Genomic DNA, 19417 nt, shown 5'->3' with positions numbered 1-19417 from the left:
AACTTTGTAGTTCCTCTTATATGATTTTGGCTCTAGAGAGAACTCACAGTTCATTTGGATCTGCTACTTGACATTGGACAACAGAAGCCAAGGCAAGTAACATATCTCAAGAATGACATGTATTTAGAATTCAAGTTTATCACCTTTCTATCCCCCAAATTTTTAGTTTTTTATAACACAGCAAGGCTTCTTTAATAGGGACACTCACCGGACTCTTTTCTGAGGATAAAGAAGACAACATAAAATCACGTTTTGTCTTATGGTGTTTTGGGTACCCAGAAAAGCCAAAGCCTGATCTATAATTTGCTTGGTCATTTTGGAAAGCAGTTTAGAACAAGCACAAAGAAGAATGGACAAAGAAAACTGCTCCTCCTTGACTGAATTCTTTCTCTTGGGAATTACCGACAACTCTGAGATCAAAGTGACTCTATTCACCACCATCCTGCTTATTTATCTCACTAATCTCCTGGCAAACCTCGGAATGATTATTCTAATTAGAATGAATTCTCAGCTGAACACACCAATGTACTTTTTCCTTAGCCACCTCTCTTTCTGTGACCTCTGTTATTCCACAGCAATTGGGCCCAAAATGTTGGTAGACCTTTTAGCCAAAAACCCATCAATCCCTTTCGTTGGCTGTGCTCTGCAATTCTTGATCTTCTGTATGTTTGTAGATTCCGAGTGCCTACTGCTGGCGGTGATGGCCTTTGATCGGTACAAGGCCATTAGCAACCCCTTGCTCTACACGGTCAACATGTCCAGCAGAGTGTGCTTCCTGCTCATGGCCGGGGTTTACGTGCTGGCAACGGCAGATGCTTTGATACACACGACACTAACATTCCGGTTATGTTTCTGTGGATCAAAGGAGATTAATCACTTCTTCTGTGATGTACCCCCTCTCCTATTGCTCTCTTGCGCAGACACACAACTCAACGAATTAGCAATATTCACCATTTTTGGCTTCATTGAACTGAGCACCATTTCAGGAGTCCTTGTCTCTTATTGTTATATAATCCTATCTGTCCTGAAGATCCACTCTGCTGAGGGGAGGTTCAAAGCTTTCTCCACCTGCACCTCCCACATAACTACTGTTGCAATTTTCCAGGGGACCATGATCTTCATGTATTTCCGGCCGATTTCTTCCTACTCTCTTGATCAAGACAAAATGACTTCCTTGTTTTACACCCTTGTGATTCCCATGTTAAACCCACTGATTTATAGCCTACGGAACAAGGACGTAAAAAGGGCCTTAGAAAAATTGAAAAACAAATTACAGTCTTAAGTATTTATAGTCTGTATATGTGCATACACCCACACACATATCGTGATTGTTGTTTTCATAAAATTATATGATATGATTTATTGATTATTATGGTATTTATTATTATGGTATTTTCTCAAATACTTAAAGAAATGAGTATCTGCATTAAAACTCAACCATAACAAGACACTGTATTTCCTCAAACCTGTCATGTGTCACTGTGGTCTTCAATTTATTTAAGAAACTCATTTGTGCAAAACATTCTGACTCTTCTAATTTTCCATATATTTATTTGTTTGCTTTTCATGTAAGCTTAATTACAAGTATACTTGGATTTATTATTGAGTGTTCACTAAGTACTTTTCATACATGTTAATATTTTGAATTTCATGATAAATACAGTAGGTTCCAAACTAATGAATCCTATAATCTAGAGGAATGAACAAACATTAATTAACTGAGCACCCAAATAAGTCTTAAAACATTCATGAAGTAAAAGAGTTGACAGTTACAAATCTAGAAAAAAAATGTCAAAAGCTAGTGTGTAGAAGAAAGGTTTCCTTCTATGATGATGTTTAGTCTCAGATCTAATTAAAAAAAATCAAGCTGGGGAAAATAAAAGATTCCAGGCAAAGGGTCTAACATTACAGAGGTCCTGAGGTTCTATACCATTTTGGGATTTAAATAGTCCAACATGCAAAGGTTATAAAGAGAAGTGTAAAGTTCCTTGGTAAATTACATCATTGTACTGAAATTATCCACAAGTCTTCCATAACTTCCAAAGGAAGATTTCCTTCCTATCTTCCTCCTTCTCTGCTCTGGTTAAATGTCCCTTTTTATAATTCATAGACAATGATCTCCTTTAAGCATTTTTTTTTTTTAATATTGCTTGGCTTATTGCCTCCAAAATAAGATGGTAAGTGTTCTTTGTTCAAGGATTGAGCATTCCATCCCTGTTATCCAAAGTGCCTTCGTGGTGCCAGAGACAAGAAATGGCAAAACAAACATATACCCAATGAAATATTAGATAACATTTTTAAGAGGTTATTAGACATTGGTAACACAATTAACTGAGGGTATGATAAGTGATTTGAATATATATATTTTGTAACTCTCCAAAAAGTGTATAAAATGGTTGTGGATACTAAGGTAATGGATCTATAAAGAGCTACATACTAATTACATTAGAAGCAAAGAGTATTTTCCCATGTATATGCTTGGTATCTATCAATTTCATCTGTCTGTGCTCAACTTTCTGATGGCTAAAGCAGTGAGTTAGCTTGTTGAGACAACATGGGTATGGCATATATTTGAGAGACTATTTAAGACTCAAGGACAGGGGTGTCTGTGTGGCTCAGTTGGTTGAGCGTCTGATTCTTGACTTTGGCTCATGTCATGATTCCAAGAGCCTGCATTGGGTTTCACTGAATGTGGAGCTTGCTTAAGATTCTCTCCCTCTCTCCCTCTCCGCTTTCCCCCCACTAGCACTCTCTCTCTTTCTAAAAAAAAAATTTAAGAAATTAAAAAAAAATTAAAAAAAAATTTTAAAGATTCAAGGATACTCTTACCAATTGCAATCATAGAAATTAAAAGCCACTGAATGCCTTAGATTTTCCATTTGCTATTTAGAAATGCCTTTGTGTGAAAACATTTCAGAAAAGATGTAAACCTAAGATTTTCTTGTTTTCATAGGGGCATTTTTGGGACCCCTTACCTGTCACACAGTATCACAGTGGAAAAAAATGCATGGAACATTTTCTGTTTTTAATAAAAGGAGTTAAGTGTTTCTACCTGAATGATATTTTCTCAATTAACACACACTATGTCAATATTGTTACTGATAAGCAGCAGCATGGTAGAAAACACTGTCTGAAATACATTGTCCAAAAATGAATGGGGTATAAGTAGATTGCTGGTAATTCAGGGAATATACATATGTCTTCTAGGTAACTAGTCTCTCTCCCTTTCAACACCTATACATTACAACATCCAAAGACGGATTTGACCTACATATAGCAGTTTTATCAGATCTGGTTTGACCTAGAGGGAAGAAAAATTTAAAGAGAAAGAAATTTTGAGTCCTATGAATGGGATTCCAAATATAGAATTGACTAATTTAACTAAACATGGACTTATTTTCCTTGAATATGAGGGGTTTAATAACACATCATGGGGAACATTTTTAGATTTGTCGGTGGATGGCCTACAATGACTCTTCTATCTTATTTATTTTACATGAAAAAGGAGTATCACATCAAAATACTTTATGTACTCTAGCTTACTTCAACCTTCATCATTCCTTTCCTCTGTAACCTTTATCACATCCTTCTCACATATACCCAATAACTGATGGAAAATATTATTGTCTGGAGGCATCTGGGTGGCTCAGTGAGTTAAGCGTCTGACTCTTGCTTTTGGGGAAGGTCATAATTTTGTGGTTCGTTAATTCAAGCAGCTCATTGAGCTGCACGTTGACAGGGAAGAAACTGCTTGGGATTCTCTCTCCCTCTCTCTCTGTCCCTCCCCCACTCACTCTCTCTGTCTCTCTTGAAATAAATAAATAAACTTAAAAAGTTTTTAAAGAAAATATTATGTCCAAATGTAGCTTTTTTTGAGTGAAGGGGAAGTCTTTAAAGATGATAATATAAGAGGCCTTAAATTTCCCTCCTCCCCAAATTAACAGCTACAGATGCTACAATTCCCTCTGAAAGAAATCAAGAAACTATCTGAGCAACTGTTATACATTGAGCAAATGAGAAAAATAACCACACTGAATCACAGAAAAAGCTAAGACAAAACTTTGCCATAAAATTTACAATTGGGAAGAAACTCCTGGCTACCAGCTTCTCCATGAGGTATGGAAGGTTTATATCCCCCCCCCCCCCAATGTCCTACCATTTAATAGTCCCACTAGAGGGACAGGCCTCCAAGTCCTCTGGCTCCAAAGGTCAATGAGTCTTATATCACAAGAGTCATAAGACTATAGCAAATAAAATAGGAGATGCAGCTATCACACCAGGGCTCAGAGCAGAGATAATAGAAAAGACCATTCTTCAGTCTTTTCCTGAATGAGATTGATTTGTACAATTTAACAGACTGAGGGTCCGGCTTCTGATTTTGCATGCTTCTAGGGGCTGACTGGGATCCTCCCTGGACACCAAGGAGCCTGTGGACATGTCCCCAACTCTCTCCCTCCTGCCAACCCCAAGTCACCAGTATCTTCCTGGAAGGAATTTGTACACATGTCTGCACCCCAGTTTTTGCAGCTGCCATCTGAAGAATGTCTTCCCAGATCATCTGACTACAATAGCCAACAGGGTTTCCATTAAGAAATGCCACAGAATTTTGGGGGCACCTGGATGGCTCAGTCAGTTAAGCATCCGACTTCAGCTCAGGTTACGATCTCACGGTCTGGGAGTTCAAGCTCCACATTGAGCTCTGTGCTGACAGCTTAGAGCCTGGAGTCTGCTTCAGATTCTGTGTCTCCCCCTTTCTCTGCCCCTCCCCTGTGTGCACTTTGTCTCTCTTTCTCAAAAATAAATATTTTTTAAAAATTAAAAAAAAAAAGAAATGCCACAGAATTTTAAAATCAATTCAGGTAAACTTTTCCAACCATAATAGTATGAAACTAGAAATCAAACAGAAGACAAGAACTGGAAAATTTACAAATATGTAGAGATTAAACAACATGTTCTTGAAAAAAAAAAAAACAATAGGTTAAAGAGGAAACCAAGAAAGACTTCAAAAAATCTCTTGAGACAAAAATGGAAACACAGCATATCAAAAGAAAATGCACCAAAAACAATTCTAAGTGGAAAGTTATAGTGATAAAACACTATCTTGGGGTGCCTGGATGGCTCAGTCGTTTGAGCATCAGACTTCAGCTCAGGTCATGATCTCGCTGCTCAAGTGTTTGAGCCCCATGTAGGGCTCTCTGCTGACAGCTCAGAGCCTGGAGCCTGCTTCAGATTCTGTGTCTCCCTCTCTCTCTGCCCCTCCTCTCCTCATGCTCTCTCTCTCTCTCTCTCTCTCTCTCTCTCTGTCTCAGAAATAAATAAACATTAAAAAAATAAAAAAAAAATTTTTTAAAGAAAAACCAAGATCTTAAATAAACAGCCTACATTTATATCTTAAAGAACTAGAAAAGAGAAACAAACTGGGCCTAAAGTCATTTGAAGGAAATGACTAACAAAAATCAGAGCTTAAATAAGTGAAAGAGAGACTAAAAAGAAAATAAATAAGATCAATCAAACTAAGATCTGGTTTTCTGGAAAGATAAACAAAATAGAAAAATATTTAGATGAATTCACCAAGATAAAAAGAGAGAAGACTCAAATAAATAATATTATAACTGAGAGAAGATACATTTCATTTGATAGCAAACAATTACAAAGAACAATAAGAGACTACTATGAACATTTATATGCCAATGATTTGGACACCCTAGAAAAGGTAAATAAGTTTCTAGAACGTACAACTGAGACTGAATCATGAAGAAATAGAAAATCTGAACAGACCAACTGCTATTAAAGAGGTTAAATCAGTATTCTAAAACCTCCTCAAAAAAGAAAATTCAGCACCAAATCCCTTCATTGGTGAATTCTATCAAAATTTTATGAAGATGTCATAGACAATTCTTTGCAAACTCTTCAAAAAATTAGAAGAAACAATACTTTCAAACTCATTTTATGAGATTGGCATTACCCTACTACCAGAACCAGGCAGAAACACTATAAGAAAATTAAAGACCAACATCCTTGATGGACATAGATGAAAAATCATCCACAAAATATTGACAAACCAAATTCAACAGTGAATAAAAAAGGACCATAAACCATAATCAAGTGTGTTTAGTCCAGGGATGCAAGAATGGTCCAACATCCCTAAATCAATCAGTGGGTTATACTATATTAACAAAACGAAAGATAAAAATCATATGATCATCTCAATAGCTGCAGCGAAAACAATTGACAAAATTCAACATCCTTTTATGATAAAGATCTCTGCAAACTGGGTAGAGTGTGGAATTACCTCAACATAAATAAAGATCATATGTAACAAGTCCACAGCTAATATAATACTCAACAGGGCAAAGGTGAAACTTTCCCTCTCACATGAAGAACAAGACAAGGATGTCCACCCTTGCCACTTTTATTTACAACAATAGTAAAAATCCTAGCCACACCAATTAAGAAAGAAAAGAGTAAAAGCATCCAAATTGGAAAGGAAGAAATCCAACCATCTTTATTTGCAGATGACATGATATTGTATATATACAAGATCCTAAAGATGCCACCAAAAAGCAGTTAGAATTAATAAAAAAAAAAAATCAGTAAAGTTGCTGGATACAAAACTAATATACAAAAAAATGAGTTTCTTTTTATGCACTAACAGTGATCAGCCAGAAAAATATTTTTTTAAAAACAAATGTCTTAACAACAAAAGAATACAATACTTAGGTATAAATTAATCAAGGAGGTGAAAAAATTTTACAAATTTCACACTGAAAGCTATAAGATATTGATGAAGGAAATTGAAGAAGACACAATTGGAAAGAGATTCCATGCTCATACATTGGAAGAATTAATATTGTCAGTATGAAATCAGATACTGTGGTGCCTGCAGTTTTGTTCTGCTTTCTCAAGATTGGTTTGGCTTTTTAAGGTCTTTTTTTTGTTTGTTTCATAGAAATTTTAAGATTCTTTTTCCTACTTATGTGATAATCACTGTTGGACTTTAGATAGGGATTGCACTAAATATGTAGATTGGTAAAATGGATATTTTAGGTAGGATGGCTATTTTAACAATATTGGAAAGGACAGAAAATTATACTTTAATACTTCTTAACTTTGTAAAAATTGCAACAAAGCACACCAAATTGTTTAAAAAAGCAAATAAAACTGTGGTGTTCCCTAAAACCTCTTCTGTGTACACATGCACCTATGGTCTATATTAGTTGAAACAGTTTGCAAACTCATATTTCCTCTTCTTTCTGTTACCCACTTATCTAATCACTTAAAATACCAACTAATATTAAATTAGGCATTATTTGTGGAACTCCTGGTACTAGGGCTGCAGGGTATACAAAAATTAGCCAAGAGTAGCTATTATTTCTCAGGAGCTTACAATGGATTAAAAGACTGAATGAAATGAAAATATATGAATGAAATATCTGAATGAATGAAATAAAATATCTGAATGAAATAAAAATAAGTCAAGAAAAAGTGCTGAATGGAGTGGATGTTACAGTCATAAAATAATTGGAATCCTGTTAGATAATATGTGGTTGAAAGAATGTCATTGAATATGATTAATGAAAATATAAACATTGAAGAATTTTATACTTCCTTTTTTTAAATTTTTTTAATGTTTAGTTATTTTTGAGAGACAGAGAGTGAGCAGGGGAGGAGCAGGGAGAGGGAGACAGAGAATCTGAAGCAGGCTCTGCACTGTCAGTGCAAAGCCTGATATGGGACTTGAACCCAGAACCATGAAATCTTCACCTGAGCTGAAGTCAGATGCTCAACCAAATGAGTCATCCAGGTGCCCCAATTTTTATACTTACTAAGTGGGAAGGGGAAAGAGACTTTTTCCGAAGTGAAAGAACCAGGATAAACATCATTAATAATAAATAATTAACAAATAAAATAATCATTTTATTTAACAAATTTATTAATTTAATAAATTAAACAAAAGGAATAATATTTGAGATAAAATATTTAAATTTGAATTTCTTTAGAAGTCTGGAAGAAGACGCTATAAACTCAAGATAGCAATAAACCATACTACAAAAATCATCTCACCTTCCTAACAACAAACAATTTGGTGCAAGTACAAAGAATTGGTCTTTGCTGAAGTTGTCAGCTATGTTCACCAGGGAAAGTGCAGAATTAGAAATCGAATTAATCACATGTTTGTTTAAGTGTGAGGGCAAAGGCTTGAGAGATTTCAGTCCCAAATGACACTGAGTAAAAATAAAATGCAATCTCTAGTGTTCAGCTACCAGGGGCAAGCACAGAAAGACTTGCTCATCACAGGTAGGTTTCTGAGTCACTAAATTTAAAGAGTAAAGAATAAAAACCTTGCATTTGAAAAAATGAGGAATCAAATATTTAGGACATTGTAAGTGAATATTTTTTTTTACTTCCTTTGGGTAATAATCTGCAATCTAATGGCAAAAATATGTACTTCTGATAAAAGAGGGTGTTTAGAAGTAATTTTATTTTAAGTTTATTTATATATTTTGAGAGAGAGAGAGAGAGAGTCCAAGCAGGGGAGGAGCAGAAAGAGAGGGAGAGAGAGAATCCCAAGTAGGCTCCCCACAGTCAGCACAGAGCCAAACAAGGGGCTCGATCTCACAACGATGAGATCATGACCTGAGCTGAAATCAAGAGCTGGACGTTTAACCAACTGGGCCACCCCAGTTCCCCTTGGAGTAACTTTCATTAGTAAATGTATAGTTTTACCTAAACCAAAATAAAGAAGAAAAACTTTTTTTTTTTAATCGTGTGAAAGGGTACATGCAAATCTTAGATATTCTTTTAATTTTTAAAAACAATAATAATTGAAATATCACAATGCAAATACTAATTTATATAAATCTAACCCCATATGAACCACATACCATATTTACTCCAATCCAAAACAAAATAAGACCATCATTTATATTCCAATTCTCACATATCAATAGAAAGACAGGTGCATGCACACACATACATATATAAACAAACAGAAGTCTATATATGAAAAATATAATTTCTTGTTCAGCTCTATTTTTGATGAAAAAGTTAAGTTTAAATCCAAAGAGATGTAATTGTATATGTTATTTCTGTTTTCATTTGTTTTTAGCATTTTTCCTCTACATGAGCTTTGGTACCAGACCACCATTTCTGAGTGTAAGTAATAATAATGTGGCAAAACAGTAAAAATGTTGTATTGTTCATTACTTTTATTTTTTCTTCTATTAATTTTTTAAGTTTATTTATTTATTTTCAGAAAGCATAGGGACAGTGAAAGCAGGGGAGAGAGAGAACCCCAAGAAGACTCCATGTTGTCAGCACGGAGCCTGATGTGGGGCTCAAACTCACTAACTGTGAGATCATGACCTGAGCCAAAATCAACAGTCGGATGCTTAACTGACTGAGCCACCTAGACACTCGTGTTCATGATGTTTAAATAAGAGACCTGTTCATGATATCCAGTTTTAACACACAGGCTTGAACAAATCATGGTTTTTGAAGAACAGTAAGTGTAATCGCTTTTAGGCTCAATTTGATATTTGTTTTTCAGACATAAAGCTGTAAATTCAGCTTTGCCTTTAGGTGTGAGTTTTATATTATGTTTGATCTGTGATGAGTTTTCATTCACGATTGCTGAGATAAAGCAGTGAAGGTGCACACAAGTCATATATTTGGTGGGTGATATGCAAATTGATAATCAAACTTTAAATTCTATCACAAACATGTTAATTTTGTCAACAGCATAACAATGAAATGTTTCTGGGCTATTTTCTGAGGATAAAGAATATAATATCTGAAACAAAACCTTTCTCATGTATAGATTGTATTTTTGTGAGTTTCAAGAGGAATTAAAACTTTGATATACCGTTTCTTGGTTATTTCGGGAGCATTTTGGAAGAATAAAGAAGAATGGATGGAAAAAATTGCTCTTCTGTGAATGAATTCCTTCTCTTGGGAATTAGCAATATGTCTGGAATTAAAGTGACCCTATTTGTCACATTTTTAATTGTTTATCTCATCATTCTTATTGCAAACCTCGGGATGATCATGTTAATTAGAATGGATTCTAAGCTTCACACACCAATGTATTTCTTCCTCAGCCACCTCTCTTTCAGTGACCTCTGTTATTCTACAGCAATTGGACCCCGGATGCTGGTAGGCCTCATTACCAAGATAAAGTCAATTCCTTTCTATGGCTGTGCTCTGCAATTCTAGATCTTCTGCACGTTTGCAGATTCTGAGTGCCTACTGCTGGCGGTGATGGCCTTTGATCGCTACAAGGCCATTAGCAACCCCTTGCTCTACAAGGCCAACACGTCCAGCAGAGTGTGCTTTCTGCTCATGGCTGGGGTTTACATGGTAGGGCTTGTGGATGCTTCTGCAAATACAATATTAACATTCAGGTTATGTTTCTGTGGATCAAATGTGATCAACCACTTCTTCTGTGATGTCCCACCTCTCCTTTTGTTATCTTGCTCAGATACCCAAGTTAATGAGTTAGTGATATTCACCATTTTTGGCTTCATTGAGCTGATCACCCTTTCAGGGCTCTTTGTGTCTTACTGTTATATCATCCTGGCAGTGATAAAGATCCGCTCTGCTGAGGGGAGATTCAAAGCTTTCTCCACCTGCACCTCCCACTTAACTGCTGTTGCAATTTTCCAGGGAACCCTGCTCTTTATGTATTTCCGCCCGAGTTCTTCCTACTCTCTTGATCAAGACAAAATGACCTCCTTGTTCTATACCCTTGTGATTCCCATGTTAAACCCTGTGATTTATAGCCTGCGGAACAAAGATGTGAAAGAGGCTCGGAAAAAACTTAAAAATAGAAAGTGGTTTCATTGAAAACTTATATGTATCTATTTTTCTCCCAATCTTACACTTTCATTTGAGAAGTTCAAAATTGTTTTGATTAAAGTGGTATGATCTAGGGGTGCCTGGGTGGCTCAGTTGGTTAAGCGGTTGACTTCAGCTCAGGTCATGATCTCGCAGTTTGTGAGTTCGAGCCCCGCGTCGGGCTCTGTGCTAACAGCTCAGAGCCTGGAGCCTACTTTGGATTCTGTGTCTCCCTCTTTTTCTGCTCCTGCCATGCTTGTGCTCTATCTCTCTCTGTCTCTCAAAAATAAATAAATGTTAAAAAAAAAAAGTGGTATGATCCAACAAGTATTTATACCATGTTCCTGCCATAACCAAGTGTGTCATTTCTTTAGTACTCCATGATTCATTTTATGTCTTGAGCTTATACTTGGTATTCCTTATTTATGGAAAATTTATGGACTCCTAGTTTGCCCAATTTGTGTTTCTACAATCTCTCATTTATGCATGAATCTAATTTCCTATATGTTAGTGAGAGTTTTCTAAGTACGTAACGCACTTCTATGTGTTTTGTATTTTATGGTGAATCTAACAGTTTTGTGTTAATGAATCTTGTCATCTAGTGGAAACTGATGAAGTTTTGGGGTGATGGTGGGGGTCCAGAGCTGAAGGTCAAGAAAGGCTTCTTGAAGATGTCCTTTGCACAAAAAGGTGATTTTTTTTTTTTTTTTTTTTTTTTTTTTTTAGCACAGGGACAGGACCCATGGGCAGGAAGAGCTGCCTGGGACCCTGTGGAAAGACTGGTTCTATACTTGGGAGTTGGGAGAGGGGGGAGGGGAAGTCAAGGGGAAGTTTTCAAAAAGATTTCATATGCTAAAGAAGACTCGCAGGATACTGGAATCCAAGCTGTTGTCAAGCTTAGGTTGTTTTTCCCTCCAGCAAAGTATTAACATTAAGACAGTAGGGAGATCCTGGAGAAACTTTTTACTCTGCCAGCCTCTAATAGTTGTCAATGGACTGCAGTTTATAAGGAGATTGAATTTTACCTGCCATTTCCTTCTTGCCTTTGTTCCCCATATCACTATGGAGGTGTGATTTTGAGGTTCCAGGAAAGGAGTCTACAGGTTTCTGGAGATTAGGCTATTAATAAAATTGCCTTTTTCTTGTAATCTATCAAGACATGGAGACTCATGTCCTGCTTGACTGTGATCTCCTTCAGTTAACCATTTGTTTTCCTTACTTTCCTTTGTTCTTGAGTAGCCAGCAGTGCCTGTGGAATATCACACATAACCCACCTTGGCGGGAGGGGTGGGGTGTTAGCTCAATTTTGCCCTCAGCCTGCCTATATAGGCTCTCTCATCAGAAGTGACAAATGTTAATTAAATGATCATTCAAATTATTTATAATAAACTGTAATTACGCCATAAAAAAAAAAAACAGAAACAAAGCACAATGTTCAATTATAGTGAAGAATGTTGAAAAGTTCTTCCTGGTAATGGAACAATCTGGGATCTAAAAGATAAGTAGGAATTAGCTGAGAGATGCATTAGATGGAGAAAGCATTCTATGCAGATAGATCAGCAACTAGACGGTCCCCAGGGGAACAGGACCACATCATTTCTGTGGAATTTAAAGAAAACCAGTATGGCTGGGCTATAGTGCTACAATTCACAACTCAGTCACTTCCTCCAGGGGCTTTTCTTCCCTCTAGCACTCGCTAAGCTTGGGTCCCACACCACCCTGAGCCTGGGAAGTTTGTTGAATCTACTCTCTGTTTCCTAATCATTACCTTCAATGTGGGGTAATGAATACCCAGAGTTTAAGGACTGGATATTTTTATCTCTTTCCTCAAGCCCCACTGTAGCATCTGGGTAAAGAAAAAATGAAAAAGATCCAAAAAGTTAATTGTTATTGAATGTTTATTCATGGGAAGTAAAAGAAAAAATCGCTGAGATCAAGTATGTGCCTTAAATACGTTTTTTGAATCATATATGTAAGCACATAAAGTAGTTGTGGATGCCAAATTCAAGGGAAGGATAAAGACATGCAAATTACTTGGAAAATAATTAACCCAGAGGGCTATTGCCTGGGTGTTTACCAAGATATTTGCAACTCTGTTCTGCTAAAGCAGAAATCACTGAAGTGATTTCTTCAGTAAGTCTGGATAAAAACAGCTCTTGCAGGACCAAAGAAAAGTCAGGGACACTCTTAAATATTTGCTACAATTACACAACCTGAAAATCACTCAGTCTAGGTCTACCTACGTGCCATTGTAAAGGGCTTCCGTGAAAACATTTCAGATTGCCAGCAAAGCCCAAGTAGGACAATGAGACTCTTCCGTTCTCCAGGGTGATATTTTTTCTGGGATTCTGAGACATGGTAGGGGAAGGTATAAAGGTAAAACAAAGAAGAAACAAACAAAGAAAAGGAACAGGGGATTCTTCTTTTCGTTAAGATCTCTCCTCAGTTTTCTTATGTTTTATTTGAAATTTAGATTTAGACTCTAGATATGGAGTCAATATTATAGGTCTATTTTTTCTTAAGGGTTCCTTATTCTGATCAGGAATGGACATCCCTAAACATAAATGTTACCAGTGATGAACGATTAGAAAATATGTATAATGATAGAAACAATTGGCTCCATACTGAGGAAAATCTGGTTAGGAAAATTTATTAAATAAAAAAGTACTAATTCTCACAAATTGGTAATTGTGTAGCTCTTTCTTAAGAGGCAGCAAATTTAACCTAACTTGAACTCTGCAAACCTGCTGGGAACTGGAAAAGGAATGGTAGCAAAATTGGGTCTGAATCTGTACTATCAGTTCACAGTGATTGTGACCTTCGGCAAATCATTTTCCTTCTTTGGTCCTCAGTTTCCACTCTGTCAAAAGAGGGCTTTAAACTGAATGATCTTTATTGTGTATTCCAGATACCACATTTCATGCTTATACTGATATGATTCTATAAATGCATAATGTATAAACCTGCTTCTATCTTTGGGGAGATCTTAAATATAACAGATGGATGGGACTACAGTACAACCCCAGGCTAATCTGACCTGAAATTGAATTGGCAATGATTGCAGATAGATAGCACTGATTGCAAGAGCCCTCACCCCGTTAAGGTGGACCCATTCAACTGATTTTCTATTCTTCTTATTCTTCATTTTAACTTTCAGAGACATCCCATATAAAAGTGAATATCCAACTTTTATGTATGTATGCATGTATTTATTTATTTATTTATTTATACTTTTTTTGACGTTTATTTATTTTTGAGAGAGACAGAGCATGAGCATGAGCAGGGGAGGGACCGAGAGAGAGGGAGACACAGAATCTGAAGCAGCCTCCAAGCTCTGAGCTGTCAGCACAGAGCCTGACTCAGGGCTTGAACTCAGGAACCGTGAGATCATGACCTGAGCCAAAGTCAGATGCTTAACCGACTGAACCACCCAGGCGCTCCTTGAATATCCAACTTTATTAGTCATTAGGACAATTATGGACTCTACATAACAGCTAAAATGAAAATGACAGACAATATTACCTATTAGTGAGGATGTAGAAACAGACACAGGATTCACTCACTAATAATGTGCAACTCTAGATTGGCATACTGCTTCGGGAAATTGTATGCTAATATTGGGTAAATATAAATTTTACACACACACACACACACACACACACACACACACACATTTCCTGTTCCTGGTTTTATACACAAGATAAATAAGTGTATCTCCATCAGAAGACATGTGTAAAAATGTTCACATTAATATTATTGGAAATAGAGGCACCTGGGTGGCTCAGTTGTTTGAGCATCTGCCTTTGGCTCAGATCATGATCTCACATTTCTCCTGAGTTTGAGTCCCACAGCGGGCTCACTACTGTCACCTCAGGGCCTGCTTCTGAACCTCTGTCCTCTCCTTCTGCCCCCTCCCCCACTCATTCGCATGCAAGCACTCTCTCTCTCTCTCTCAAAAATAAATTTAAATAAATAAATAAATAAATAAATAAATAAATAAATAAATACTTGCTGTCTTTTCAGGGGTGCCTGGGTGGCCTAACTGGTTCAGTGTTCAAGTCTTTGTTCTGACTTAGATCATGATCTCACTGTTAGTGAGCTCGAGACTCTCCCTCAGTCTCTGCACCGATATCATGAAGCCTGCTTTGGATTCTTTCTCTCCCCCTCTCTCTCTGCCCCTCCCCTACTTGCTCTCTCTCTCTCTCTCAAAATAAATGAATAAACTTTAAAAAAAACTACTGTAATAAAGCAAATGTGTCTTTTTTTAACCTGTAAGCCCTTCTCATACTGTTTTCAGCAACAAGGAGACTTAGTAAACCCGGTTTTCCTTGGTATGGTTAGCATGCGCTGAGCTTATTCCCAAAAGCTCAAGACTCACAGCCATGCAGCTACTTTCTGAAGGAGAGACTTTATAAACAGATAGCTGCCTACATCGATTATTGTGGCGCCAGGGAAGGCATTTAGATACAATTGTTTTCTTCACATGCTTGTCTCTGGTGTCTTGCATTAGAACGGAGTAATTTTCTTTCATTATTTTCGAAAGCCATCTTCAAAGAAATACAAATCCTTTGAGATGTTAATCATCCAATTTTTAATAATCATATGGTCCCTAAAGCTCAGATTTTAATGGAAGGATTTGAAGGGAACTTAGCGTAAATGGTTTATGGGGCAGTCAAGTGTAGGACGGTAAATTTAGGTTCTATCTAAACAGAGTGTAACCTGAAGGGGTTTGTCATCCCTGGAGACGGAGAAGCATCTGATGAGAAAATGAGTTTGGGAAGGAGTCATATAAAATGACCAAGTGATGTGAAATGTTGGAGTCTGGTAGGGAAAAGTTAAGACAGACTTCTTGAATTATCTTTCGTGCAAAAGGGGTGGTTTTATTAAAGCATGGGGCCAGGACCCGGGGGCAGAAAGATCTGCCCTGGGGTTGTGACCAGTGACTGATTCCGTACTTTCAAGTTGAGAAGGGGTTAGGGATAATGAAAGTCTCTAAGAAACTTGGAAGCAAGGTTTCCGGACCTTGAGGCTAGTCAAATCTTATTCATGAGACCCTTGAGATGTATATCAGTGGGCCATAAGCTTGGAGGATGCTTGGGGAGGTAGAGATAAAGGAAGTTTCCAAAGGAATTTGTGTATGTTAAAGACTTACAGGAAACTAGAGGTTGGCTAATGTCAAACTAAGGTTGCCTTTTGCCTCTAGCAAAGTATTAACACTGAGGCAGCTGAGTTCCTTGAGGAAGGTCACTCTGCCTTTCTCAAGCACTTGTCAGCCTGCTCTAAGCTCTAAGGAAAATGATGTTTTTCTACATTTCTTTTGTCTTTGTTCTCCACATCACAAGGACAAATCCCATCCCTTTAATATGAATCAAAGTAGTAAATAATGGTAGTAAAGTTCAAGGGTCATACAATTGCATCTAATGTCTTCACTCGAATGGGTGGCAAATTATCACAATTACTTAGTTTGAGCCTGGCTTCAAATCATATCTCCTAAGGCAGTGAATTCTGTATGTTTGTATTGGTATCATCACACACAAAATAATAATAAAAACGGAAAGGTTATTGAAACGTATCACACAGAGTCATTTTTCCCAAATCAAGAATACTTTAATGATTTTAATCTATGATGTCGTCTAGATTTATAGGAACCATAAAAAAAGAAATGCTATGCCCGTTTCTAGTTCCCACTGAGGACTCAGACAAAAAAATTACCTGGAATATTTTTGCCCATACGCTGGTAATGCTTATAAATTCGTAAATTATTTCTTGAACCCACAGATCTGGCATTTACTTGATTTGTTTAAATGAATAACATAACTGCAATAGGGCAACACGTAGGGCAGGAAAACATTCCTGTACACGGCACTTAACAATAGACTTTCATGACACATATACATTTGTGCCTGTTAGTGAAGGAAAGGCATTTCCTTCTATTCTTCAAGTTCTTCTTGCTGAATTAGGAATTAAATTCACATGAGACAGATTAACAGGAGAGGAAAACAAAACAAAACAAAAAATACAGTTTTATTGTGTGCTCACAGAGGCCAAATAATGAAATTGAGATCTAAAGAAATTACCAAAGCAGGCAGCTTTTATATTATTTTTATGAGGAGACAATAAATCTGTAAGGAATTGGCAGGATAAAGAGAATTGAATTTGCAGTCTTCGATTAGTAAGAAACTCTAAACAGAATTTGGTCTGTGGTAGTAGATTGCTAAAATGTAATAAGGGTTGTTTATACGGCCTTCCAGGCTCTGAATTTCTTATACTTGGTGATAAGGATGTGTCTTTACTTCCTGGTACAGGGAGGGTACCTTTCCCATGGGAGATTTACTTCCTGTTTTCAGGAGCACAGAGGAAAGTCAGAGGATCCTCGCACAGGCCTTCTCTTAAACAACTTTTATTTAATATAATCAGTATGCCAAAGTGGCACATTTTGGGTGGTCGCCATGATACCCACATTAGTGTCCTAGAGTGAATCACCTATCATAAAGCAATACATGGAACATGGCCACTACAGTGAGTACTCCCCAAGATTGCCACATGGTGCGACTTTAGGGCCACTACATTACTTATATTTTGGGGCTACAGTTGACACGTGGTGTTACATGGGTTTCAGGTGTACAATATAGTGATTCAATGAGTCTATACGCTATGCTGTGCTCACCATTACGTGTAGCTACCATCTGTCGCCATATTGACCGTATTCCCTACATGGTATCTCTCATCCTTGTGACTTATTCTTTCCATTACTGCAAGCCTGGGTTTCCCACTCCGTTTCACACATTTTGCCCATCCTCTCCTCTGGCAGCCGTCGGTTAAATGTGAAATCTAAAAACCAAAACAACAAACAAAAAGCAGAATCAGACCTATAAACACAGACAACAAACTGCTATGTTACTTATTTTCTATGTGTTCCCTGGATTTGTACAATACAGCGACCCGTTGAGCAATAATATTAATGAAGGGTTCTGGCTAAGATGAATAAAATAAGGCAGATTCTTTTCTCAGTCTGCAAGCCCTTCCTATTGTTCCCATCTGCCCTCCGTCACCCGTGGCATCTTCTCTTGATTTACAAATAGGACTTGGATGGTCTCTCAAGCTTTTTAGAACTCTAAGAATCTGTGGGTTGCTGTTTTTGTAAATTTGAAGTAAACACACTAGAACATTTCATGACAATAGCTCAGAGTTACTTCTTCTTAAAAGAGATATTTTATTTTTTATGACTACACTGTAGTTGGGAATATTAATAGGAATTAATATTAACGGGAAATGCTTTGGGTCAGACAAACATGATGCTTAGGGAACTTCAGTTTACTAATTACATCTGTATCATATTTTCAGTATATGTATAATGAGATTGTTAAGAGACAGCCTAGGAAACACAATATTAAAAATGTATGATGATATATATGGAGATCAGTTAAATACTATATGAAAAGCACAAAGTTAAGAACGCCACAATGAATATATATATATGAATATATATATGAATATATATATGAATATATATGAATATATATATGAATATATATATATATATTTAATGTTTATTTTTTGAGAGAGAGAGAGAGAGGCAGAGCACAAACGGGGCAGGGGCAGAGAGAGAGGGAGAGAGGGAGACAGAACTCTAAGCAGGCTCCAGGCTCTGAGCTGTCAGCACAGAGCCCCATGTGGAGCTTGAACCCACAAACCATGAGATCATGACCTGAGCCGAAGTCGGATACTTAACCGACTGAGCCCCCACAATGAATTAATTAAATTCACACCCTTTGCCTTCAGGAATTCAGTGTTGAATGAAAAGATGCTTAGAAGACACATGTATGAAAAGGAAGGTAGAGGCGTTTTTATGGTCGGAAAAAATGGAAATGTAGGATTCATCTCTCTGTCCCAGTGAAGGATTTCAGTGAAGTCAGGGAACAGCAACATGCTTGGACATAATTCAGGGATGGTGGAGCATTATGGAGCATTATAGCTGTCCTGGAGGAATTTAAATATACTTAAAATTCTAGTACCTCCCAATTTTCAAATCACTACCATAAATTATGGCACATAAGGGTTATTTTTGGAAACAAACGGAACTTGGCTTTGTTGTTGTTAAAGCATCAACCCAACACTTTTTTTTCTTAAAGAATTGTCCTTGTACAAATGAAATATATTTGCAGGAACAGGTCTCAAAATTTGTTTATTTTTACTCTGTTGAACATCCATCGGCCTTACAATAAGAAAATACTTGAAATTTTTTAACTGTTTATTTATTTTTGAGAGACAGAGAGTGAGACAGCACATTAGTGGGGAGAGACAGAGAGAGAGGGAGACACAGAATCCGAAGCAGGCTCCAGTCTCCAAGCTGTCAACACAGAGCCTGATGCGCAGCTCAAGGTCACAAACCACAAGATCAGGACCTAAGCTGTAGTCAGACTCTTAGCCAACAGAGCCACCCAGGTACCCTCAATAAGAAAATATTTAACACACATTTACTGAGTTTTTACTAATGCAAATATTTGTGTCCAGGATTATGGGAATGTAGAAAGACACACATATGAATAGATAAAAATCATATTCAATAATGAGTATATTA

At 36.9% G+C, this 19417-nt stretch overlaps 2 protein-coding genes across 2 annotated transcripts; both read left to right on the top strand.

Moving 5' to 3' along the window:
- The first annotated feature begins 346 nt into the window (after nucleotides 1-346).
- On the top strand, nucleotides 347-1282 carry LOC102951114 (olfactory receptor 5W2-like). Its single transcript, XM_007088803.3, has one exon. The coding sequence runs from the start codon at nucleotides 350-352 to the stop codon at nucleotides 1280-1282; it is 933 nt and encodes a 310-aa protein (XP_007088865.2). The 5' UTR covers nucleotides 347-349.
- Nucleotides 1283-9909: 8627 nt separating this feature from the next.
- Nucleotides 9910-10845, top strand: LOC102964071 (olfactory receptor-like protein OLF2). Its single transcript, XM_015540524.2, is given in 1 exon segment — nucleotides 9910-10845. A coding segment is annotated over 1 exon segment (936 nt).
- The last annotated feature ends 8572 nt before the right edge of the window (nucleotides 10846-19417 follow it).

The sequence above is a fragment of the Panthera tigris genome, chromosome D1 (genome assembly GCF_018350195.1).
Source record: "Panthera tigris isolate Pti1 chromosome D1, P.tigris_Pti1_mat1.1, whole genome shotgun sequence".
NCBI classification, from domain to species: domain Eukaryota; kingdom Metazoa; phylum Chordata; class Mammalia; order Carnivora; family Felidae; genus Panthera; species Panthera tigris.
Note: the sequence above shows the minus strand (reverse complement) of the source record. Positions and strands in the feature narration are given on the sequence as shown.